This window comes from Tursiops truncatus, chromosome 3 (genome assembly GCF_011762595.2).
Source record: "Tursiops truncatus isolate mTurTru1 chromosome 3, mTurTru1.mat.Y, whole genome shotgun sequence".
Lineage (NCBI taxonomy): Eukaryota > Metazoa > Chordata > Mammalia > Artiodactyla > Delphinidae > Tursiops > Tursiops truncatus.
The window spans coordinates 75,802,465-75,829,360 of NC_047036.1; the positions used below are offsets into that span (position 1 = coordinate 75,802,465).

The 26,896-nt window shown below is 36.3% G+C and overlaps 1 protein-coding gene across 4 annotated transcripts in view; it reads left to right on the forward strand.

The window, feature by feature from the left end:
- SLF1 (SMC5-SMC6 complex localization factor 1) overlaps nucleotides 1-26,896 on the forward strand; it is a 69,630-nt gene that overhangs the window by 26,089 nt on the left and 16,645 nt on the right. For 3 of the 4 annotated variants that reach the window (XM_019929697.3, XM_019929695.3, XM_073802297.1), the window contains exons 7-14: nucleotides 2,653-2,799; nucleotides 3,658-3,798; nucleotides 4,872-4,994; nucleotides 6,654-6,707; nucleotides 7,707-7,865; nucleotides 8,679-8,842; nucleotides 13,100-13,231; nucleotides 13,857-14,022. In XM_019929697.3, the coding sequence (XP_019785256.1) occupies nucleotides 2,653-2,799; nucleotides 3,658-3,798; nucleotides 4,872-4,994; nucleotides 6,654-6,707; nucleotides 7,707-7,865; nucleotides 8,679-8,842; nucleotides 13,100-13,231; nucleotides 13,857-14,022 (1,086 nt within the window). The remainder of the gene's footprint in view (nucleotides 1-2,652; nucleotides 2,800-3,657; nucleotides 3,799-4,871; nucleotides 4,995-6,653; nucleotides 6,708-7,706; nucleotides 7,866-8,678; nucleotides 8,843-13,099; nucleotides 13,232-13,856; nucleotides 14,023-26,896) is intronic. The other variant, XM_019929698.3, reaches the window with a different exon arrangement.

Below are 26,896 nucleotides of genomic sequence, written 5' to 3' on the forward strand. Positions count from 1 at the left end.
TACATAGAATATCCTAAAGATGCCATCAACAAACTGCTAGAGCTCAGTAATGAATTCTGTAAAGTTGCAGAATAAAAAATTAATATACAGAAATCTGCATGTCTATGCACTAACAACAAACTATCAGAAAGAGAAATTAAGGAAACAATCCCATTTACCATTGCATCAAAAAGAATAAAATACCTGGGAGTAAACCTACCTAAGGAGGTAAAAATTCGAAATTCAGAAAACTATAAGACACTATAAGACACTGATGAAAGAAATTGAAGCCAACACAAACAAATTGGGAAGATATCCCATGTTCATGGGTTGGAAGAATTAATATTGTTAAAAATGACCATACTAACCAAGGCAATCTACAGATTCAGTGCCACCCTATCAAAATACCAAGGGCATTTTTCACAGAAATAAATAATTTTGAAATTTGAATGGAAACACAAAAGAGCCCAAATAGCCAAAACACTCTTGAGAAAGAAGAACAGAGCCAAAGGAATCATGCTCCCTGACTTTGGACGATACTACCTCTGACTATACTACAAAGCTACAGTAATCAAAACAGTATGGTACTGGCACAAAAATGGACACATAGATGATTGGAACAGAGTAGAGAGCCCAGAAGTAAGTCCACACAGTTATGCTCAATGAATCTACAACAAAGGAGACAAGAATATGGAATGGTGAAAAGACAGTCTCTTCAACAAGTGATGCTGGAAAGACTGGACAGTTAAATATGAAACAATGAGATTAGAACATTTCCTCACATTATGTCCAAAAATAAACTCAAAATATATAAAAGACTTAAATGGAAGCCCTGAAACCATAAAACTCCCAGAAGAGAATATAGGTATAACACTCTTTGACATAAATTGTCACAGTATTTTTTTTGAATCTGTATCTTAAAGCACAGGAAATTAAAGCAAAAATAAATAAATGATACCTGATTAGACTTAAAAGCCTTCACAAAGCAAAGTAAACCATCGACAAAATGAAAAGACAGCCTACTGAATGAGAGAAAATGTTTGCTAATGATATGACCAGTAAGTGGTTAATAGCCAAAATATATAAACAGATCATACATCTCAACACCAAAAAAACAACCCAATTAAAAAATGGGCAGAAGACCTGAAAAGACATTTTTCTAAAGAAGGCATACAGATGGCCAGCAGGTATATGAAAAGCTGCTCAACATCGTTAATCATCAGAGAAATGCAAATTAAATCCACAATGTGATATCACTTCACATCTGTCAGAATGGCTATCATGAAAAAAACCAGAAGTAACAAATATTGGTGAGGATGTAGAGAAAACGGAACCCTCATACACTGTTTGTTGATGGGAGTATAAATTGGTGCACCCACTGTGGAAAATGGTATGGCAGTTTCTAAAAAATAAAAAACGAAACTAAAAGTAGAACTACCATATGACCCAGCAATTTCATTCCTGGGTACATATCAGAAAAAAAGGAAAACACTAGTTTCAAAATATCCAAGCATACCAATGTTTATAGCAGCATTATTTACAATTACCATGGTATGGAAGCAACCTAAGTGTCCATCAACAAATGAATGGATAAAGAAGATGGGAGATCTGTATAGACATATAGCTATAGTGGAATACTACTCAGCCATAAAAAATGAAATTTTGCCATTTGCAACAACATGGATGGACTTGGAGGTATACTAAGTGGAATAAGTCAAGAAGAGAAAGATAAATACAGTATGATATAATTTATATGTGGAATCTAAAAAATAAACTACTGAATATTACAGAATTAAAATGGACTTACAGATATGGAGAACAAACTAGTGGCTACCAGTGGGGAGAGGGAATAGCTGGGCGGGGGCAATATAGGGGTAGGGGACTAAGAGGTATAAACTATTAGGCATAAAATAAGCTACAAGGATATATTGTACAACACAGGAAATATAGCCAGTATTTTATAATAACTATAAGTTGAGTATAACCTTGAAAAATTGTGAATCATTACATTGTATACCTGTAACTTATATAATATTGTACATCAACTATATCTAAATTTAAAAAAAAGTAAAAAGAATACATCTGTAAACATCTTGAGTTCCTTTTAGAACCCAGGAGAATGTATATCAAATTCAGGTCACAATTTCTATTTTTTTAAATTTCTTAGTGTAAAGAATAAACAATATGGTTTGCAATACTTCTTATCCATTTTAATGTTATTATACCTATTTCCTATACAAAGATTTTCTGAGATGTTTCATTTGATATGCCTAATAATGGCAAGACTGTTTGATGTAGAGCCTAAATTGTTTTCACAAACATTTGGAAAAATAAAAGAAAATAATGAAGATAACCAAATCTGTTTTGACTAATCATATGACAAATTTTGTAAAAGGCAGAGATTCCAGGAAAGAGTAAGTTAACAAAATACCTAAATTAAATGTGTTTGTAAACACAGTATATACTTTAAGAACTAAAAATATTTATTTTTCTGTTTCATCTTAGTATAACTAAAATGTAATATAATTCATAATGCTCTTTACTGTATTTAATCTCATGTGTATGTTTCATAAAACCTACATTCCTGAGGGTTTTTTTGTTGTGACTTGCATTGGTTGTGTTGAGGCTATGGCTAATCCATAGTCTAACTAAAGTATTTTTATAAACATGCAGAAAGAAGTGAAAAATCATGATGAAGATGTTAATATTAGTTCTATTTTAACTGAACATCACAGAAAAGAAAAATACAGAGATTCTAGTAAAGATTTGAAATTTGTTAAAATGAGAAATGCCTTAGGAAGGCACACATATGGAAATCAGGTAAGACCTTCCAAATTAAAAGTAACTTATTTATATTTTACACTCTTTTCTAATAATGCCAGTTATGAAGTTGTTTCTTCTGAATTATGTATATGTTATATGTGTTTATAAAGCATTTGTGTATAATTTTTGAAAGAGTACAAAAATGAGTGCTATGTACCTACCAGCTAGGTTAAGAAATAGAGCATTACCAGCTTTTTAAGATTCTGCTGTGTCATTTCCAAACTGCATCCCTTTTTCTTCCTCTTACCCATGATAGGTAACCTCTGTTTTGGAATTTGTTTTAATATTTTCTTGTTTTTCATTATAGTTTTACCACCTACATATGTATCCCTACCAATACATTGTTTAGTTTTGCCTGTTAATGAACTTTTCTAGTTTGTGGTATTTATAATCTTCTGTGACTTGCTTTTTTGCAGGTGTATATGTTTCATTGTTTCACAGTTATACCTTTTATCCATTTTACTATTGATAAATATTTTGGTGTCTTTTTGCTGGTTTGTTTTTGATGGATTGATTGGTTTTTGTAACTGTGAGCATTTCTGCCATGAATAGTATGAACCTTTTCTTATATTACTTTTGGTGCACATGTTCAAGAGTTCCTCTAGCTTAGGATATATCCCTAAGAGAATTCTGGGTTATAAGGACTGTGCATGTTCAAGTCTACTAGATAATGAACAACTGTTTTCCAAAATATTTTACTAATGTATACCCACTCCAACAGTGAATGAGATTTTGTATTGTATATAACTTTTTTTTTAATGTGTCATAATTCAGACTCGTCTTGAATTTATATGGATTTTGTAACATACATCATTCATGTTTACATTTGTTTAATTGTGGTCTAAATATGTTTAGAAGGGAATTAAGAAAAAGGATGAAGATATTCAAAGGAATTATACTTTGAGGAAAAAACACAAAAGAGAGAAAGAAAGAGATTCCAGGAAGGACAATGAACATGACAAAATTACCGTAAGAAAGCACATTTATAGAGATCAGGTAAAACTTTGTAAGCTAAGCTGAAAGAAAACAAAGAACAGTTTTAATTTCTTTTGGCTCTTCCCTAATATCACCTACACATATAATCTGATTTTTGTGATTGCGTGCTGTGTTAAATATAACTTGTACATCTTATGAAAAGAATCTTCTTGATTTGATCTGGTGTAATATTCATAATTAATGTTATAATTAGCTTTGGTTCACAATATTTGGTTCACAAATATTTTTACATGTGTACAGAAAGAATTTGAGTTAATAATCAGGATATTCAAATATATTTTATTTTGCCTGACTAAAACAAAAAAGAAAGGTTCTGACAAAAGAGGCTAAAATTCTTAAAATGAAAAATACACGTGTATGTAGTTTGGCTAATACATTCTAATCTAAATAATCTAAATTTTAGGGGTTGGTTTTTGTTTTTTGTTTTTTTTTTTTTTCGCGGTACGCGGGCCTCTCACCGCCGTGGCCTCTCCCGTAGCGGGACACAGGCTCCAGACGCGCAGGCTCAGTGGCCATGGCTCACGGGCCCAGCCGCTCCGCGGCATGTGGGATCCTCCCGGACCAGGGCAGGAACCCGTGTCCCCTGCAACAGCAGGCGGACTCTCAACCATTGCGCCACCAGGGGAGCCCAGTAGCTTGTCTTTTAAACAGGATCCTTCTTGTGTTAATTTTTCTAGAGTATAACTTTATTTTACAGTCTAGACAGCGTGTTTATATGTATTCAGAAGGATCTTCAGAAGAATGATAAAGGTAAATAATCATGTTTTGTGGGAACATGGCAACAAAAAAACAAAACAAGGGAGAGAGAGAGGTTCCAGGAAAGGTTTGGAACAGGTTAAAATAAAAAGTACTTAAGAAAGTGCACATGTAAATATCAGGTAAAACTTTGCAATTAAAACATTTGGTTTTTAATTTTTTTAATTTCAATCTGTAATCTTTATGTAATATAATTGTAAGGACCTTTGCTGTAGTTAACACTGCATGAATGTGTTCTTGTGTTGTCTATTGGGATGCTTAGCATTTGTGTTGACACTCTTTAGTACATTGTGTAAAGTACTTTTTTGTGTATACAGAAAGAAATGAAGAATTCTGTTTTTGCTGATCATGCCAAAGAATCAAAAACCAAGGATATCAGGACAGATGTGGATATTGCTGACATAAAAAATGCCTTAAGGAAACACATATACAGAGCTCAGGTAGAACTTGACGTACTAAAAATTTTGTATACTTTTCTCTCATTCTGTAGTGTAACCAAGTATAATAATAATAATAATAATGAGTCATTTTATTATTATGTTTAATATGTCTTAAAATAATTTTATTCATTAATTTTTGTTAATAGTAATTATTGTCTGTGGACATTTAGTAAATTGCTGAATTCTCTGCCATTTATACCTCAGTGATATCACGGATAAGTTATGTGTTTTATAAACTGCTGTAACTTGTTGCTTGTTAACCTGCTATTGGAGAATGAGGGCTAGAGGATCCCCGTTTCTGTTGTCCTCGTTCAGCCTCAGTCTGAGAAAGGCTTTGAGGCTCCCTGGGTTTTGGGGAAGGGCTTTTTCAGTGTTCTTGCCCTGCCTCAAGTAATAGGGGATGATCTGGGATCACCATCTCTTCCTGCCTCTCTCTGGGAGTAAAGGATTTTTTTCCTATTTCCTTATCCAGCAGGTTATGGGTTTGCATGTGTGCCCTGAGGGTAACCACATTTGCTACCCTTCCCACAGCAGCCGCTGTTCAAGCCTCAGCCTCCACCACTAGGGAGACTTTCTTTGGTCTCCCACCCTGTCTCTTTTCGTTTACATGAGCACCCAGTGAGGTCCGTGGAGAAAACCACGCCATTGAGTGCAAACTCCCCGCATTTTGTTGATTCCCAGGGGTTCTGTTTTCTCATGCTGGCCCACACTTGGCCTTTAGTAAATGGTGAAAAATTTACGCTGAAATCTTACCCACTGTAGTGGAGTCCTCCTATTCCTGCTAAACTCTCTCAGATAAATCGGTGCTCATGTCCCATGTCCTTGGAGGCTCCTCTCTTTCTTCATATCTCTGTTTAGTTTGTTGCACTAAGACCTCTGCTGTCCTAAGGGTTCAGGTGAAGTTATCATTTCGTAGATTTTCCATTTTTATTGTTTGTAATGTGGGAAGGCCTCTCTTTTCAGCTTTCTATATCCTAAGTGGAAGCCAAGCCTCTATCATTGTTTTAATTTGTATTTCTTCTGTTAGTAGCAAGTTTGAGCATATTTTATGCCTTCACTTGCCATTTGTGTATTTCTTCCTCTGCCAACTGCTTGTTGGTACTCTTTTCTCTATTTTTTCAGTAGGTTGTTTTATACCACTGCTTCTAGAACTCTTTATATAATCAGGATATTATCTCGTTATGTTTACAAATATTTCTCCAGTATAATCTTTTAAACAAATACAAACTTACAGGTATTTTACAATAGAGGAAGATTTTACATGTGATTATATACAAAACATGACTAAATTTTTTCTCCTATGGAGTTTTATACAAAAGTCCAGAGGAGCATTTTATAAATGCTCTCTCCATTTATATTTCTGATTATTAAAATACTGAGGACAATGGACCTATTCAGGTCTTCAAAGTAAATATGACTTTACCTTTTACATTATTTTAATTTAGAAGGGGAAAATAGAGACTGTTCATAGTCATGAGAGTGCCATTACCCTAAAATGATGGAGGTCCCTAGCTAAACATGAGAATCAGATCAATTATATCTATTAATGTCTTCCTGAATCTGATTTGTAAGTTTGGCCAAGGCTTTATGCTTTGTAAGCTGAACTGTATTTTTTGACCTAAAAATGTTTAATTTTAATTAATGGTTTCTGTTTTGTAGGCTATAAGATACAGCTGCATTAGAATAGATAAACAACCAGCATACAATGTTGAGGTAAGAAATTTGGAGTAGGGTGCTGATGGGGGCAAAAAGAAGCTTTATGTTTTATTATTAGTTGTTTTGATATAAAGGTATGTGTTGTCAGCAAGACAAAGCTTCTTATCAAATTTGAAATGTAGTTTCTCTAATCAGAAGTGAAAAAGAAAAATAGTATTCTATCAAAGCTCCAAAAAAAATTCTATACAGTAATAAAAATTGATAAGAGGAATTAAAAACTTACCTTGTGCTCATCACAGGTGAGTTATGTATCCCTATTCATACATTTCATAGGTTTCATAATTACTACTTCTAGATTAAATTTTCAGTGTAATACTTATGAGTATATTATTTTCTTTATATCATTATTCATTCCTTTAAAATTGATTGTTTTAGTCCATGAGTCTTTCAGAGTATTCTTGATTCTCAACTAGGTGAAATGAGTCACTTTTATTGTTAAAAATATTTTGACCAAGGGGGCTGTATTTTGTGGAACTCTTAAGAGTTATATTAATGTGCATGTTCAGAGTAATTTTATGATACTGTAGCAGTTGTCACTTTTTGCAAATATTGATTCTGCTTGATGACATCTTAATATATGTAGCATATCTTAATAGGCATAGTTTGCTTATAAGTTTAAAAGAACACCAAAAAATAATTTTGCATCTAAATTAAAACTATGTGTGGTTGTACCTCCAACTGAAGTCTCATTATCAGCCAGACTTTGCAAATGCCTTTTAAAGTTTTCCTTTAGAGGTAGTGTTTCCTCTTACTATTCAAGGTGACAGAGAATAATAAATAAAACAATAATGTATATGTTTTGCAGTGCAATTTTATTGTTGTAAGACACATTCATACAAATCATTTTTTTGGAACCACATAACAACATAGTGAAGTAGTGAGGGCAGGGATTGTTCATTTTACGGATGAGGAAATTCAGGCTCCTTGCTAATACAAAATTTCATCTCAGAATTTTCCCCTTCTTTTCTTTGAGTCATAGAATCTTTCCTTTCTTAGGTTAAAAATGCTGAATTTCCCAGAGGTGTATTAAATTTAATTGAAAGCCTCATAGAAGGACAGTTTTTTAAAGAAGCAATTGAGGAACTTTCCTCTTTGCAGTCACATTATATCCCTCCTGTTTGCCTTCTTCACGCTCTTCTAGAGAACATTCTACAGGTAAGAGCAGTCTTACGGGTTTTATAGTCTTTCAAAGAATGTTAAACTATGAACACTTTCTCAGTTTTTGTAAGTTTATAGTTTATTTTCTCTCTTCATTATTTCTTTTCCTCATTTTAATAATAAATGCAGTACCTATTTATTACCATTTCTTTCCTGTTTTTAAACTCTATGCTAGGTATTACTCTGAGTGTTTTAACTTAATATTTTCTCAGAATTTTTTTCTGTGGCAGTAAAGTAATGTAAAAATCAAATTATAAGGATCTAGAATGTCATTTAGTAAATTACTCATTTAGTACACTGGTAATGATTTTTATTCATAGTATATGTAGACACTGAACTTACTCCTTGTTCCTATTGTGAAAATCACTAGGAACAGCTTTTCAAAGGTAGATTTCTAGTCATATTCTTCATCTAGGTGACAATTTGAAGAAACAACAGGTTTAAGCTATGTCAGACTAATGTTGGTGATAAGTCAGAATGTTACATGTAAAGTTTCTTCAGTTCATTTCAGGTCACATTTGGAAACTCTTTTAATCACACTATAATCATGAGAAGTAAAATGGACATATGATATAGATTAGTCCCAATAGCTAGGATTATCTAATATGTAGGTACATATTTAGAGTGTGCCTCTCTCTCAGTTGCAGTATTTAATTAGCTAAACATCATGCTTCCATCTGTTCTTTGTCCAAACACATATTTTTGCCAAGAAAGTTAGGTCTAGGTTATTACAGTTTTAAACTAAATTAGCTGGTAAAACTGTACTTTTAGCTATTGTGTTTTATTTGTTTGTTTATTTTTAAATAATAGGATAACATAGATACGTTTTCTGGTCGATACTTTCATATATTGTCAGCTCTTCTTCACCTTCACCCTCCTTGGAAGTCCCCAGCCATGTCAAGATATTACTTAGAATTGTTTCAGTGTCCAACTTGTATGAAAGGGGCATGGTCTCTAATAGAAGTGCTTATCAGGTAAGGAATTTCACATGTGAGGATGTTAAATTTCATATAGTTAGTGTTCTGCTATGTATTTTTTAGATACTGATAAAAGAAGTACATTTCTTTTTAGAAAAATTTTTGTGTGTGTGTAATGTCTGTGTGTTGTATTTATTGCAAAGGCCAAGTCTAAGTTGGTCATGTTTGTCAATCATTTTATTTTTAAAAAATGTTTAATAAATATATGAAATGGCTCACAGGAATGCCAAATCATTATTTATTTTTATTTTATTTTTTAACAAAATAAGTTTGCATATTTTAAAAATTAAGAAAATGAATTTATTGGATATGAATATCATAAAATTTTGGTTATCAACAGTATAAACATTTGTAACTGTATACAATATCTGTTTTAGTGTTTCTGTTATATTTTTTCAGCTAGAAATTTGAATTTTGAAACTGAACTTAATGTTTCCTAAATATGTCATCTCTTTCATGCCTCTGCACATGCTGTCATCTGCCTAGATCCTTCCTTTGTCTTCCATATGTTAATCTCTTCAGAAATCCCTCCTATTTCTGCTTCTTTCTCTCAAACAGAAGTAATCATTTTTCTATGTCTTCTCTGATAGCTCTCTGTATCTGATAGCCTTCCTTTGTCTGGGAAGTACTTTATTTTTATCCAAATGTTCAGTTTTAGGGCGGTCCATAGTAGTAAGAGAAAGGATACTTGACTAGCCAGGCAAAAGCTAGATCTTTGGTTACCTCTTTGAGATCATAGGGATTTACCTACCATCTTGGTTGTGTTATATTTGAAGGAGGCTAATCAGCTAGCTAGCATGCATTTACTCATTCTTTCAAAAAATGTTATTGAGTAGTTACTGGGAGCCAGGCATTGTGCTATGTTTCAGGGGTAAAAAGATAAAATAACAGTTCCCACACTTTTGAAGGTGTAAACACAATTCTAACACAGTACTGTTCCAGCATAGGTGTAGGATGTGAGCATATATGGTTTACATATTTGCCATTCTTCCTAATTTACAAATCTGTTTCTTCCTTCACTGTCATCACCTTTATTTAAAAAGCCTTCATTGCTTCTTATGTAAACTGTTGCAATATCCACTTTATTGATCTTGATCCTACTTTTTCCTTTATCTTCCAAAGTACATGCTTTGGAAGCGTGCTCTTTCCAAAGTGTGCTTTGGAAAGTATGCTCTTTCCAAAGTGGTCTTTTCATTTCCCAGATAAAAGTCCTTCAACACACATATCACCTGTAGGAAACATTTTAAATTCCTTAGCAAAACATGTAAGACCCTTCATGATTTAGCCCTATGTATGTCTCCATTCTTCATCATTTTCCCAGGCATGCCCAATGACTGAACTATTTTCATTTCTTATCCCTTTGCTCTTATGTTTTATCTGTCTATATAAACCTCCATTCTTGCCACCCTATAAATACCTGGCCTCTCCTAATTATCCTTTAAAATGCAAGTCAAATGTCACTTCCTATCTCTTGCCCTTTCCTTTGAGTTAAGTTTTTCACTTAAATCAGCCTCTGACTTTTTTTTTAATTTATTGTGGTAGCATTAGTTTGTAATATATTTGTTGCATGTGTACAACATTATATTTCTATTTCTGTATACCTACAGTGTGCTCATCAGCAAAAATTGAGTTTCCATTTGTCACCATACAGTTGAACCCCTTCTCTCCACCCACCGCCCTACCCCTTCCCCTCTGGTAACCACTACTCTATTCATATCTGTGTTTGTTTTGGTTTGGTCTGGTTTGCTCAATTATTTTGTCCATTTGCTTGTTTTTTATATACCACATGAGTGAAATCGTAGGGTATATGTCTTTCTCAGTCTGACTTGTTTCACTTAACATAATACTCTCAAGATCTATCCATGTTGTCACAAATGGCAAGATTTTTTTCTTTCTTATGTCTGAATAGTATTCTTTTGTGTGTGTGTGTGTGTATGTATCACATTGTGATTTATTCATCTGTTGATGGGCACTTAAGATTGTTTCCATATTTTGGCTAGTGTAAATAATGCTGCAATAAACAGAAGAGTACATATATCTTTTCAAATTAGTGTTTTCATATTCTTGGATAAATGCCCAGAAGTGGGATAGCTGGATCTTATGGTAGTCCTGCTCTTAATTTTTTGAGGGATCTCCATACTGTTTTCCATAGTGGCTACACCAGTTTACATTCCCACCAACAGTGTATGCAACCTCTGACTTTCAGAAGAGTAGATGCTCAGTGTTAAACATCTCCCTCCTCAGTGCTTATAATGTCTGGAACATAATAAGTGCCTTATAAATGCTTGGATGAATTAATTGATGCTACAGGAAATGGAATTCAGGCAGCTTAAAAGTAGACTTTTTAATAAACAGATACCCAGGTTTAATTACAAAATAATTGGGTCTGTTGGGAGTCTCGGGGAAGGTTCCCAGGAAAGTGGTAGGAATACAGATGAGCTGGGTGATACTCGTCTACTTCTGAGTGTATTTTTGTTTTTTGTTTGTTTGTTTTTGTTTGTTTTTGCGGTACACGGACCCCTCACTGTTGTGGCCTCTCCCGTTGCGGAGCACAGGCTCCGGACGCGCAGGCCCAGCAGCCATGGCTCACGGACCCAGCCGCTCCACGGCATGTGGGATCCTCCCAGACCGGGGCACGAACCCGTGTCCCCTGCATCGGCAGGCGGACCCTCAACCACTGCGCCACCAGGGAAGCCCCGTATTTTTGTTTTTATAAATTTATTTATTTATTTTTGGCTGCAGTGGGTCTTCGTTGCTGCACACATGCTTTTTCTCTTGTTGCAGTGAGCGGGGGCTTCTCTTGTTGCAGAGCACAGGCTCTAGGCACACGGACTTCAGGAGTTGTGGCACATGAGCTCAGCAGTTCTGGCTCGTGGGCTCTAGAGCACTGGCTCAGTAGTTGTGGCACACGGGCTTAGTTGCTCTGCAGCATGTGGAATCTTCCCGGACCTGCGTGGGCAGGCGGATTCTTAACCACTGCACCACCAGGGAAGTCCCTGAGTGTATTTTTGAAATATTTCATAATGTGTGTTTTTAGAAAAAGAGAAAAGATACTATGGTATCCATCTCTGGCAGTTTTCAGATAGACTGAATAACTATATGGTCAAGGAGGATCTTTTAGAACAGATTTGAGTATTAAATGGATTGTTACATTTAATAGCTGTTAAGGGCCCTCCTAATCTGCGAGTGTGGTATTCAAAATAGATGGGGAAGATGGAGACAGAGGTACAGAGTTATAAGTACATTGTTGGTATAATTGATAATGAAGTTGGAAGAAAATTGTAATAAATGTTGTTGCCTGGACTCTCTCTCTTAGTCCTGGAGTTCTGAGTAATTTTATGTTCTCTTTTAAAAAATACTATAGGGCTTCCCTGGTGGCGCAGTGGTTGAGAGTCTGCCTGCCGATGCAGGGGACATGGGTTCGTGCCCTGGTCCGGGAAGATCCCACCTGCCGTGTAGCGGCTAGGCCTGTGAGCCGTGGCTGCTGAGCCTGCGCGTCCGGAGCCTGTGCTCCGCAACGGGAGAGACCACGGCAGTGAGAGGCCTGCATACCGCAAAAAAACAAACAAACAAACAAATACTATAGAACTGTGCTGTCCAACCCCATAGCCACTAGCCACATGTGACTATATTTAAATTTAATTAAGATTAAATAATTAAAAATTCAACACCTCAGTTTTGCACAAGCCACATTTCAGGTGTTCAGTAGAACATATCCATCATCATGGAAAGTTCTGTTGGATAGGACTGCTGCAGAAGATGGAAAGAAAATAAATCCTGAATTTTTAAAACTTCAAAAAAAATAGCTCTAAATGACCTTCATTTTACTAAATAATGAAAAATGAAATAATTTTGAGTAAGAGGAGGATTATAGGGAGTATTATAAATTGAAAGTGTAACTGGTCATCTGAATCAAAAGGGTTTAATGAAATTCATAGTTTTTTTTTCTTTTTCAGTGAAATAAAGAATACAAGGGGAGAGTACCAGATGGTTGTTAACCATTAACAATCATTGAAAAATAGAGAAATTAGATCTCTATTATTAGAAAATTAACTGTCATGGGGTATTTGACAGGGTTTAATTTTTAAAGGAAGAAAATATATTATTCATAAAATTTTGTTGAATTTGCTTTATATTTTGTTAGAGCAAGCTTTATTAAAATTCCAGTGATTTTCTGAAGAAAGAAATACTTTGCTCACAAATTACTCAATGAGTTGTTGCATGTTATATGATTGTTGGGTTCATGTTTTCCAGGTCTTGCCTTTTCAGTGAAAGTTTTTGTCATCAAATTTCAGAAAATATTATTGGCTCTAAGTTGCTCCACCTGACACTGCTCAAATTTTTCTTTAATTTAGTTAAAAGTGAAGTCCGACATCTGAGTCAAAAGTAAGTTTTAATCACCAAAAAACATTTTTTCTATATATTGTCTTATGTACCATTTTTCTAATTATTTATCTACATATTTCTAAAAAAAACACCTTGTTTTCTAGTTTCAAGTATATAGATTTATTTTAAAAACATATGTCTAGATTCAGTCCTTCAGTAGCTATAAATGTTTGTATGCTTTTTTCATGTTTCCTTACTTCACATTTTTATTTTTCACTAACTTACACATTTGGATAGGTAAGACTGTTTTTATTTTTCAGAATTTGTATATTTTTGAATTCTTTAGTAACTGAATGCTTAAGTAAAAAGCTATACTAGGTTTAATACTGAATCTATAATATCTGTAAGTTCTGCCTATGTTCTAAACCCTGCAGTTGCATTAGTGTGTACTTGTTGATGATTATGTTGAAATGAAGCCATTTAAAAAATTTTGTTTATTATAACTAGATATTATAATCCTTATATATTAATAGACTTCTATATTCAGAAATTGCTAGAATTTTTTTGTTTTATGACAAAATATTATGCCTAATAACCATAATGATCAAATTAGCAGATATTATGCCTAATAACTGTAGTGGTCAAATTGGCATAAAGATATACTTTTCATTCATATTTTTATTAGGTTGTATGACTGGTCAGATTCTCAGAGTCTGAAAATAACAGGAAAGGCAGTTCTTCTTGAAATCTTTTGGTCAGGAAGCGAGACATCTGGGCTTTTAACCAAACCAATAAATATGCTTTTGGAGTGGACTATATATTCTCACAAGGAAAAATGCAAGTCTAGTGATGTAAGTAGGATTAATTTACAAATGAATATTGGCCTATGGAAAAAAGTACTTCTTTGAAGTATGTGTCTTTTTTCTTCCCTTTATTCTTTGAATTACTTGAGACAAATTAACATGCACCCAAATACATCGTTTTCTACTTCGTTCATCTAATTTTAAGGTAAAGATTCTTGGAGGCTGGTTTTGTCATCTCACACTTGGCTGTAGTTCTACATCCACATTTGGACAGTTACTTGACCATTACTGTTAAGAAATCTATAGTTACTTATCACTCTAGATTTTTTTATTTTTGTACATTTCAATTTTTAAGGAACTTGTGATTATAAAAATTGAGTGAATCCATACAACTTTTTGGTACTACTAATAAAAAGTTCTACTTGTTTTTTAAAACACCTTTCTGGATGTTAAGAGTTATTTCCTGAACCATTTCTTCATAAGTAGGTTTTGCTTGTTAGAAAATCAGCATGCAGTGATTTTAGTATATTATCTATATGAAGGGTAACCAGGAAAATTAAATGCAGAAAATATGTAAAGTGCATAGCAACATACTGCCCCACATTTTAGGTGCATAATAAGTGTTAGTCACCTTTCCTTTCAAAATGAGCTTTTGGGGACTTTATTATTTACATTTTTATATCATTAATTTCTGCTCATTTTTTAAAATTCCTTTCTTTTTCTCTTCTATCTTGAATATTTGAATCTTTTTTCTATTTAGTCTTTATTTCTAATATGTACACTTAATATAAATTGCCTTTTGAGTGGAACTTGAGATTCATTCTGCAAGTTTTGATACTTTAATCTCGGGTGCTCTTATTGTTTTTTTCAAAGTGTTTTTTATTGTCAATTACAAATTCCCCTTTGATCCAAGAAATATTTTAAAAGAGTGTTTTAAAACTTCTAAATGGATGGCTTTTAGTTGTCAGATTTTGTCTATGCTTTTGTTATTAATATCTAATATTAAATTATAGTTAAAAAATGAGCCCTGTATGATTTCCGCTTTCTGAAATTAACTCAACTTTTCTTTTTGACCTCATATAAGATTAGAGGCCAAAATGTGTTTTCTCTGTTATTCTACATTTTTCTCTATCACCTATTAGGTCAAGCTTAAATGTTTTAATCAACTCCTCTGACTCTACCTTGGGAATTTATTCTTTTTTTTTTAACAGTGTCTGCTTTATATACAGTGATGCCTTCTTGTTATTCATGACTGATGTATCATCATAATTGCTAGCTAGGTAATATTTTCTTTGGGGATAGAAAACATAGTAGATGGAGTGGAGACCTCTGGTGTTAAATAGCCATGAAGTCCCTTCTAGCTTAAGGAAAATTCTTACATAGTTTCTCTTCTAATTTATTTCCTCTGATCCTTTTTCGCTCCTCTACTTTTTAAGTTCCAAATGAACTTATGTCACACCTCCTCTTTGTATCCTCTGTGTGTTTTACCCTCTCATTTATATTTTCCATTTTTTTCTGTACTCGGAGCATTCTGGATAGTGTTTTCATCCAATTTCTAGTTCACTAGTCTCTTTTCAGCTGTATCTAATATGATAAACATGGCTATTGCATTTTTTATTTTTTGTATTTTTTCCCAGTTTTAGACTTTTTCCTTCCAAATTACTATGATATATTTTTATGGTTTCTGGTTCCCTACGAAGTTTTCAAGGTTTTCTTTTGTCTTTGAACATGGCGATAATAGTTATTTTACAGTCTACATCTGATTATTCCATATTTGACGTTTTTGTGAGTCAGTTTGTATTTGTTGTTTCTGCTGTTTCCTTCTTTCATGTCTTTTATATTCTCTTGCAAGCTAGTTATGTTTGACTGTGTGCCGTAAATTGCATTTGAAAAATTATTTGTAGAAATAGTTTGTGGCAAAGACACAGAATATCTCCCTCTAGCGAAAATTTTTGTTGTGTGGTTCAAGGGTTCCTGGATAGTCAAAGTAAAGTACAGGGCCACAGATACATGTTGTTTTGCTTCTGATTCATGCTTGCTTTGAGACTGAAGCCCTGCAGGGTGTCAGCCTATTGGGCATTAGGCCTTGGGCTATGACTTTTATACTCCTTTTTCCCCTAGGCTCCAAACTGTGTATCAGCTCTTTCTCTGGGGTCAGCAAATGTCCTTAGGGCAAAGTCAGCTAGCTTTGAATGCCTCACTTGGTTTTTACCTTCTCCTAGATCTTGGCTGAGCAATTCCTCTTAACTTTACTGAAGATATTTTACATATTTTATTCAACATTTTAAGTTTTCTTCTATAAGATGGTTTATCTGAATTACCTAGGCCTCCATTATTAGAAACAGAACCCCTTACTGATTTTTAAAAATTCTATTTAGGGAGTGTGTGAGGCATTCTTTAAAGAAAACATTCTTTTCAGGGCTTTTTTCTTTTTTTTTTTTTAATTGGCATTAAAAAGGGAGGATTGTTTCTGGGTATAACTAGATGTCTAAGCTAAAACTGATAAAATCCTGATTATCATCTGCCTTTTTTCTACTGTTTAGACAATAGAATCATTAAGGATAGAAAATATTTCCTCGTTAAGGAGCATTTCTTTTTTATCCATTTGATTATATAAATGAAATTGCTCTTTTATAATTGAAAACAATAATAAAACGGATGTTTTCACAGTTTTACTAAATCACCAAAGGACTGCCACAGATAAGAATCTACTTAGGGAATACTAATGTAAATAGTAACAAATTCATACATATTTAACTTGAAGATTTTTGTTCAGATTTATAAATAAATGTAACATATTTGTGAAGCAATGTACCATAAATTGTACCATCAGTTGTAATACGAGAACTGGTTTTAAACTTTGCAAATTAATATTTTAACATTTGAATTGCTTAAATTCATATAAACTGTTTTTTTATTGTGGTACTTTATGTGTTAGAATTCATTATTGTACTTAATTAAATCTTTTTGGCAGTTTCCAATTTCAAGAATTCCATGCATGTTCCCAGACATCGTTTTCTGTACTGTAAAGCATTTGTATCTTGATTTGCTTAGTTGAAGCATTCAATTTAAGTCATTAGCTAAACAGAAGTCCTCAGTTTATGCTAATATTGTTTTGTCATAATGTCAATCAGAATGTATTGCAGAGTGACACAGTGGCAATGAATTTCATTGTCATAATCTGAGAAAGCTTTGGGCTTTCCTTGGCAAAGAGCAGAGGTGGGATGTGTCAAGGTTATGGAGGAGGTACACATTTTACTAAGCTTGGTGGTTAGTTCTGCTTTTCTTTGTGGATGTCCTTAAATACTATTTAACCATAACCCTACAATTATTGGTAGAAATGGAAGCTAGTTTCTGTTGAAAGATAAGGAAATTGAGGCTAAAGAATATAAGTAACTTATTCAAGGTATCACAGCTTCTTAGGGCAAAACCTTGACTAGTGGCCAAGTCTCCACTGCAACATACTTTCTCTTACTTCACATGTCACTGTTTAAAATAGGAAGAGGCACAGTATGTACATTATGTTTGCATCTTTCTGCCAGAGGTACTAGAGGAGCAGTTTGTCATCTATTGCTGTGGGATATTGTGGAAAGCCCTAACCTGAGAGTCAGAGGCCAAGAATCAAGTTTGTTCTGCATTATATACTGGTCAATTTTTGGAAGATTGCCAAGTTTGTAAACTGAAGATTACTAGTCCTGGTAGATAATAGAGATATTGACAGAATGTCTTCTAATAGCCTTTCCCTATTAGAAGGGAGATCTAAGGTAAATATATGTCATATGTGCAAATCATATCTATCTTTCATTTCTTTGTTAATACTTAGGGTATTTATGTTCTGTTCTTTCAGCTTTAGCAAACATTTTGGTATTCCAAGAAAGCTTTTCTCTTCTGATGGTTTTTTTTTGCCATTTTCCCACTAATCCACTTCCAAAGCATATATATCCATGGTGCTAGAAATAGTAGCATTGTTACGTTACAGTGAATACAGTCCATAGCACAGTGTCTTGTTCCTATGGTTATAGTGAGTGTCATAGTTAAGAAAGTAGTGTAAAAGGATCCAAGAACCTGATTTGAAAGTATCTTTTTATATAAAAATTTTCTATGATATATATGTGGTATGTGGTAGGTATGTTTAGCCAATGACACACAGGTAGAATAACTTTGGCAAATTTTTTCTTACCATGGTAAAGGAACTACAGTCTTTCCTTGCAGGTACTGTAAGACGTACCTATCTCTAACTGCTTAATAACAATAATTTCAAGGTGAATTGAATAGTAAGCAATATTTTTTTTTCTATTGTCTATAGCTACTTTTCTCACTTGTTTGCTTCCTTTTAACAAATTTTCGGAATGCCCACCAAATGCCAATTATTGTAAGGCCCTGGGGATACTACGGTATCCCAGATGTAAATCCATGGTTTCCTGAAATTCCTGATCCTAGTGGAGGATAAAGACAAGTCTACAGGAAACTATAATATACTGTGACAAATTATGTTATGGGAGCCAAGTCCTGGTAGGGTTTTGAACAAACCCCCATATGGGCTTGTTTTTGCTACCCAGCAAATATCTCTCTGATCCTTCACCCATTTGGAGTCAGCATACACGTGGAAAATGCAAAATCATTTCATTATTAGCTAACACCAATTTACAAGGTAAAATTACTGTTCTAATAACACATTCCACAGCCAATCATCAAATATATTTAGACTTTCTGCTTCTTAGGATGGTCTGCTCATCAGCTCTCTTCCAATATAGATGGTATGAGATTGCCCACACTCCAAAGGCTTTATTTTTTTTTTTCCCAAGAGATATATTTTATTTTATTATTTTTTTTCATTTTAACATCTTTATTGGAGTATAATTGCTTTACAATGGTATGTTAGTTTCAGCTTCACAACAAAATGAATCAGTTATATATATACATATGTTCCCATATCTCTTCCCTCTTGCGTCTCCCTCCCTCCCACCCTCCCTATCCCACCCCTCCAGGCGGTCACAACGCACCGAGCTGATCTCCCTGTGCTATGCGGCTGCTTCCCACTAGCTATCTACCTTACGTTTGGTAGTGTATATGTGTCCATGCCTCTTTCTCGCTTTGTCACCGTTTACCTTTCCCCCTCGCCATAGCCGCAAGTCCATTCTCTAGTAAGTCTGTGTCTTTATTCCTGTTTCACCCCTAGGTTTTTCATGACATTTTTTTTTCTTAAATTCCATATATATGTGTTAGCATACGGTATTTGTCTCTCTCTTTCTGACTTACTTCACTCTGTATGACAGACTCTAGGTCTATCCACCTCATTACAAATAGCTCAATTTCGTTTCTTTTTATGGCTGAGTAATATTCCATTGTATATATGTGCCACATCTTCTTTATCCATTCATCCGATGATGGACACTTAGGTTGTTTCCATCTCCTGGCTATTGTAAATAGAGCTGCAATGAACATTTTGGTACATGACTCTTTTTGAATTATGGTTTTCTCAGGGTATATGCCCAGTAGTGGGATTGCTGGGTCATATGGTAGTTCTATTTGTAGTTTTTCAAGGAACCTCCATACTGTTCTCCACAGTGGCTGTATCAATTTACATTCCCACCAACAGTGTAAGAGGGTTCCCTTTTCTCCACACCCTCTCCAGCATTTATTGTTTCTAGATTTTTTGATGATGGCCATTCTGACTGGTGTGAGATGATATCTCATTGTAGTTTTGATTTGCATTTCTCTAATGATTAGTGATGTTGAGCATTCTTTCATGTGTTTGTTGGCACTCTGTATATCTTCTTTGGAGAAATGTCTATTTAGGTCTTCTGCCCATTTTGGGATTGGGTTGTTTGTTTTTTTGTTATTAAGCTGCATGAGCTGCTTATAAATTTTGGAGATTAATCCTTTGTCAGTTGCTTCATTTGCAAATATTTTCTCCCATTCTGAGGGTTGTCTTTTGGTCTTCTTTATGGTTTCCTTTGCTGCGCAAAAGCTTTTAAGTTTCATTAGGTCCCATTTGTTTACTTTTGTTTTTATTTCCATTTTTCTAGGAGGTGGGTCAAAAAGGACCTTGCTGTGATTTACGTCATAGTGTCCTGCCTATGTTTTCCTCTAAGAGTTTGATAGTTTCTGGCCTTACATTTAGGTCTTTAATCCATTTTGAGCTTATTTTTGTGTATGGTGTTAGGGAGTGATCTAATCTCATACTTTTACATGTAGCTGTCCAGTTTTCCCAGCACCACTTATTGAATAGGCTGTCCTTTCTCCACGGTACATTCCTGCCTCCTTTGTCAAAGATAAGGTGACCATATGTGCGTGAGTTTATCTCTGGGCTTTCTATCCTGTTCCATTGATCTATATTTCTGTTTTTGTGCCAGTACCATACTGTCTTGATTACTGTAGCTTTGTAGTATAGTCTGAAGTCAGGAAGCCTGATTCCTCCAGCTCCGTTTTTCATTCTCAAGATTGCTTTGGCTATTCGGGGTCTTTTGTGTTTCCATACAAATTGTGAAATGTTTTGTTCTAGTTCTGTGAAAAATGCCAGTGTTAGTTTGATATGGATTGCATTGAATCTGTAGATTGCTTTGGGTAGTAGAGTCATTTTCACAATGTTGATTCTTCCAATCCAAGAACATGGTATATCTCTCCATCTATTTGTATCATCTTTAATTTCTTTCATCAGTGTCTTATAGTTTTCTGCATACAGGTCTTTTGTCTCCTTAGGTAGGTTTATTCCTAGATATTTTGTTCTTTTTGTTGCAATAGTAAATGGGACTGTTTTCTTGATTTCACTTTCAGATTTTTCATCCTTAGTGTATAGGAATGCCAGAGATTTCTGTGCATTAATTTTGTATCCTGCTACTTTACCAAATTCATTGATTAGCTCTAGTAGTTTTCTGGTAGCATCTTTAGGATTCTCTATGTATAGTATCATGTCATCTGCAAACAGTGACAGCTTTACTTCTTCTTTTCCAATTTGGATTCCTTTTATTTCCTTTTCTTCTCTGATTGCTGTGGCTAAAACTTCCAAAACTATGTTGAATAATAGTGGTGAGAGTGGACAACCTTGTCTTGTTCCTGATCTTAGTGGAAATGCTTTCAGTTTTTCCCCATTGAGGATGATGTTGGCTGTGGGTTTGTCATATATGGCCTTTATTATGTTGAGGAAAGTTCCCTCTATGCCTACTTTCTGCAGGGTTTTTATCATAAATGGGTGTTGAATTTTGTCAAAAGCTTTCTCTGCATCTATTGAGATGATCATGTGGTTTTTCTCCTTCAATTTGTTAATATGGTGTATCACGTTGATTGATTTGCGTATATTGAAGAATCCTTGCATTCCTGGAATAAACCCCACTTGATCATGGTGTATGATCTGTTTAATGTGCTGTTGGATTCTGTTTGCTAGTATTTTGTTGAGGATTTTTGCATCTATGTTAATCAGCGATATTGGCCTGTAGTTTTCTTTCTTTGTGGCATCCTTGTCTGGTTTTGGTATCAGGGTGATGGTGGCCTCATAGAATGAGTTGGGGAGTGTTCCTCCCTCTGCTATATTTTGGAAGAGTCTGAGAAGGATAGGTGATAGCTATTCTCTAAATGTTTGATAGAATTCGCCTGTGAAGCCATCTGGTCCTGGGCTTTTGATTGTTGGAAGATTTTTAATCACAGTTTCAATTTCAGTGCTTGTGATTGGTCTGTTCATATTTTCTTTTTCTTCCTGATTCAGTCTTGGCAGGTTATGCCTTTCTAAGAATTTGTCCATTTCTTCCAGGTTGTCCATTTTATTGGCATAGAGTTGCTTGTAGTAATCTCTCATGATCTTTTGTATTTCTGCAGTGTCAGTTGTTACTTCTCCTTTTTCATTTCTATTTCTATTGATTTGAGTCTTTTCCCTTTTTTTTTTGATGAGTCTGGCTAATGGTTTATCAATTTTGTTTATCCTTTCAAAGAACCAGCTTTTAGTTTTATTGATCTTTGCTATCGTTTCCTTCATTTCTTTTTCATTTATTTCTGATCTGATTTTTATGATTTCTTTCCTTCTGCTAACTTTGGGGTTTTTTTGTTCTTCTTTCTCTAATTGCTTTAGGTGCAAGGTTAGGTTGTTTATTCGAGATGTTTCCTGTTTCTTAAGGTAGGATTGTATTGCTATAAACTTCCCTCTTAGAACTGCTTTTGCTGCATCCCATAGATTTTGAGTCGTCGTGTCTCCATTGTCATTTGTTTCTAGGTATTTTTTGATTTTCTCTTTGATTTCTTCAGTGATCACTTCGTTATTAAGTAGTGTATTGTTTAGCCTCCATGTGTTTGTATTTTTTACAGATCTTTTCCTGTAATTGATATCGAGTCTCATAGCATTGTGGTCGGAAAAGTTACTTGATACAATTTCAATTTTCTTAAATTTACCAAGGCTTGATTTGTGACCCAAGATATGATCTATCCTGGAGAATGTTCCATGAGCACTTGAGAAGAAAGTGTCTTCTGTTGTTTTTTGATGGAATGTCCTATAAATATCAATTAAGTCCATCTCGTTTAATGTATCATTTAAAGCTTGTGTTTCCTTATTTATTTTCATTTTGGATTATCTGTCCATTGGTGAAAGTGGGGTGTTAAAGTCCCCTACTATGAATGTGTTACTGTCGATTTCCCCTTTTATGGCTGTCAGTATTTGCCTTCTGTATTGAGGTGCTCCTATGTTGGGTGCATAAATATTTACAATTGTTATATCTTCTGCTTGGATCGATCCCTTGATCATTATGTAGTGTCCTTCTTTGTCTCTTCTAATAGTCTTTGTTTTAAAGTCTATTTTGTCTGATATGAGAATTGCTACTCCAGCTTTCTTTTGGTTTCCATTTGCATGAAATATCTTCTTCCATCCCCTTACTTTCAGTCTGTATGTGTCTCTAGGTCTGAAGTGGGTCTCTTGTAGACAGCAAATATATGTGTCTTGTTTTTGTATCCATTCAGCCAATCTGTGTCTTTTGGTGGGAGCATTTAGTCCATTTACATTTAAGGTAATTATCGATATGTGTGTTCCCATTCCCATTTTCTTAATTGTTTTGGGTTCGTATTGTAGGTCTTTTCCTTCTTTTGTGTTTCTTGCCTAGAGAAGTTCCTTTAGCAGTTGTTGTAGAGCTGGTTTGGTGGTGCTGAACTCTCTCAGCTTTTGCTTGTCTGTAAAGGTTTTAATTTCTCCATCAAATCTGAATGAGATCCTTGCTGGGTAGAGTAATCTTGGTTGCAGGTTTTTCTCTTTCAACACTTTCAATATGTCCTGCCAGTCCCTTCTGGCTTGCAGAGTTTCTGCTGAAAGATCAGCTGTTAACCTCATGGGGATTCCCTTGTGTGTTATTTGTTGTTTTTCCCTTGCTGCTTTTAATGTTTTCTTTGTATTTATTTTTTGACAGTTTGATTAATATGTGTCTTGGCGTATTTCTCCTTGGATTTATCCTGTATGGGACTCTCTGTGCTTCCTGGACTTGATTAACTATTTCCTCTCCCATATTAGGGAAGTTTTCAACTATAATCTCTTCAAGTATTTTCTCAGTCCCTTTCTTTTTCTCTTCTTCTTCTGGAACCCCTATAATTCAAATGTTGGTGCGTTTAATGTTGTCCCAGAGCTCTCTGAGACTGTCCTCAGTTCTTTTCATTCTTTTTTCTTTATTCTGCTCTGCAGTAGTTATTTCCACTATTTTATCTTCCAGGTCACTTATCCGTTCTTCTGCCTCAGTTATTCTGCTATTGATCCCATCTAGAGTATTTTTCATTTCATTTATTGTGTTGTTCATCATTGTTTGTTTCATCTTTAGTTCTTCTAGGTCCTTGTTAACTGATTCTTGCATTTTGTCTATCCTATTTCCAAGATTTTGGATCATCTTTACTATCATTATTCTGAATTCTTTTTCAGGTAGACTGCCCATTTCCTCTTCATTTGTTAGGTCTGGTGGGTTTTTATCTTGCTCCTTCATCTGCTGTGTGTTTTTCTGTGTTTTCATTTTGCTTATCTTACTGTGTTTGGGGTCTCCTTTTTTGCAGGCTGAAGGTTCATAGTTCCTGTTGTTTTTGGTGTCTGTCCCCAGTGGCTAAGGTTGGTTCAGTGGGTTGTGTAGGCTTCCTGGTGGAGGGTACTAGTGCCTGTGTTCTGGTGGATGAGGCTGGATCTTGTCTTTCTGGTGGGCAGGTCCACGTCTGGTGGTTTGTTTTGGGGTGTCTATAGACTTATTATGATTTTGGGCAGCCTCTCTGCTAATGGGTGGGGTTGTGTTCCTGTCTTGCTAGTTGTTTGGCATAGGATGTCCAGCACTGTAGCTTGCTGGTCGTTGAGTGAAGCTGGGTGCTGGCATTGAGATGGAGATCTCTGGGAGATATTCGCTGTTTGATATTATGTGCAGCTGGGAGGCCTCCTGTGGACCAGGCGCCTGAAGTTGGCTCTCCCACCTCCGAGGCACAGCACTGACTCCTGGCTGCAGCACCAAGAGCCTTTCATCCACAGGGCTCCTTAATTTGGGATGATTTGTTGTCTATTCATGTATTCCACAGATGCAGGGTACATCAAGTTGATTGTGGAGCTTTAATCCGCTGCTTCTGAGGCTGCTGGGAGAGATTTCCCTTTCTCTTCTTTGTTCTCACAGCTCCCAGGGGCTCAGCTTTGTATTTGGCCCCGCCTGTGCGTGTAGGTCGCTGGAGGGAGTCTGTTCTTCGCTCAGACAGGACGGGGTTAAAGGAGCCCCTGATTCAGAGGCTCTGGCTCACTCAGGCCGGCGGGGAGGGAGGGGCACAGAGTGCGGGGCGGGCCTGCGGTGGCATAGGCCGGCATGAGGTTGCACCAGCCTGAAGCGCGCCGTGCGTTTTCTCGGGGGAGTTGTCCCTGGATCCCGGGACCCTGGCAGTGGCGGGCTGCACAGGCTCCCCGGAAGGGGGTGTGGATAGTGACCTGTGTTCGCACACAGGCTTCGTGGTGGCGGCAGCAGCAGCCTTAGCATCTCATGCCCGTCTCTGGGGTCCGCGCTTTTAGCCGCGGCTCGCGCCAGTCTCTGGAGCTCCTTTAAGCAGCACTCTTAATCCCCTCTCCTCGTGCACCAGGAAACAAAGAGGGAAGAAAATGTCTCTTGCCTCTTCGGCAGGTCCAGACTTTTCCCCGGACTCCCTCCCGGCTAGCCGCGGTGCACTAACGCCCTGCAGGCTGTGTTCATGCCGCCAACCCCAGTCCTCTCCCGGCGCTCCGACAGAAGCCGGAGCCTCAGCTCCCAGCCCCGCCCACCCTGGCGGGTGAGCAGACAAGCCTCTCGGCTGGTGAGTGCCGGTCGGCCCGATACTCTGCGCTGGAATCTCTCTGCTTTGCCCTCCGCACCCCTGTTACTGTGCTCTCCTCCGCGGCTCCCAAGCTCCCCCACTCCGCCACCCGAAGTCTCTGCCCACGAAGGGGCTTCCTAGTGTGTGGACACTTTTCCTCCTTCACAGCTCTCTCCCGCTGGTGCAGGACCCGTCCCTATCCTTTTGTCTCTGTTTAGTTTTTTCTTTTGCCCTAACCAGGTACGTGGGGGGGTTCCTTGCCTTTTGGGAGGTCTGAGGTCTTCTGCCAGCGTTCAGTAGGTGTTCCGTAGGAGTTGTTCCACGCGTAGATGTATTTCTGGTGTATCTGTGGGGAGGAAGGTGATCTCCGCGTCTTACTCTTCCACCATCTTCCCGGAAGTCGTAAGCAATATTGATACTCATTTGTGGTGTCAGGTACACATGTACATATATTTGCATCAGGAAAGAGAGAGAGTCTTACCTGGTTGGTTTTATGTTATTTTTACTTGATAGAGTGCTAGATTGTTGTTTATATGAGGCTTAGCTCTATGTGCTAACCTCATCTTCCCTATCCAGAGTCTTAGGACCAGGGAGCTGAAGTAACCCTGATTGAGATGGGGGAATACTTTGAGAAATCAAAATGTAGTAGTCTCTTGCTTTCTTCCTGAGAAGTGTCATTGCTGATATTCAGATATACATTATGTTGGAAGGAACATTCTGTGGCATGGATATTGACATGATCATTTGCTAGTTTAAACAGAGATTTTCATTGTCCTGTTCTATGTTCTCTTGATAAGTTGAACCATGAGAGGTAAAATCGCTCAGAGTGATCATCTACATTTTGGCTTTGCAAAGAATGGAGTTGGCTTCCTGCAAAGTTTGTTGAAGACTGGCTAAGACCCATACTTAAAGGAGTTATTTCTGGTCAGCTGCAAGGCTTGACACCTGTCAGGGTCCAAGGGAGGTGTGGGTATTTCCCCAGCCTGCTGATATGGCCTGTCCTGCTGCTCACTTCCCATGGCACACAACTACAACTGCAAGGCTTAAACTCAGCCCTCTGATCACCGGAGAAGGGGTCCTGCTGATGCCCACTCACGAATCCTGACCTGACAGGATCAGGCTGTGGTCAAGGTTCCATATCTTGGCCCCTGATCGTATCAGAAGGGCAGTGCTTCGCTAATCATGCAGCTTAAAATCCCCTTCGTCCCATTCTTCAGAGTCTCTCTCCCATATTCTGATATCCAGCCTTGCCAGAATACCATCTGCTACCCAACAGTGTGGTAGGGCAAAAGGGGACCTAGGCACCTGCTGAAGATCCTGTCTCTGTGGGTTTTCCCTCAATAAACACTGTTTCAGCAGGCCTGATGTATGTGCTGCTTGACCATTTGTCCTTGTTTGTGCAACAACCCAAAAACAGCACTTCAGTTCTGAAACCATTTAGTAGCTTCTTGCGCTAGGAATGATGCCTTAATGAAATGCTGTACATACCTGTAAGAACCTTGTCTGCTGAGGGCAGAAGAAATAAATCCTATAGTCACTGAGGGTTCAAAGTGCTGGAGATTTCTCTGTCAGTAATCTCATATCAGGTATAGTATGGGGCAGAACATAGCAGTTATCTATTTAGATATAACATTTATTAAAACCCTTTCACATGGCT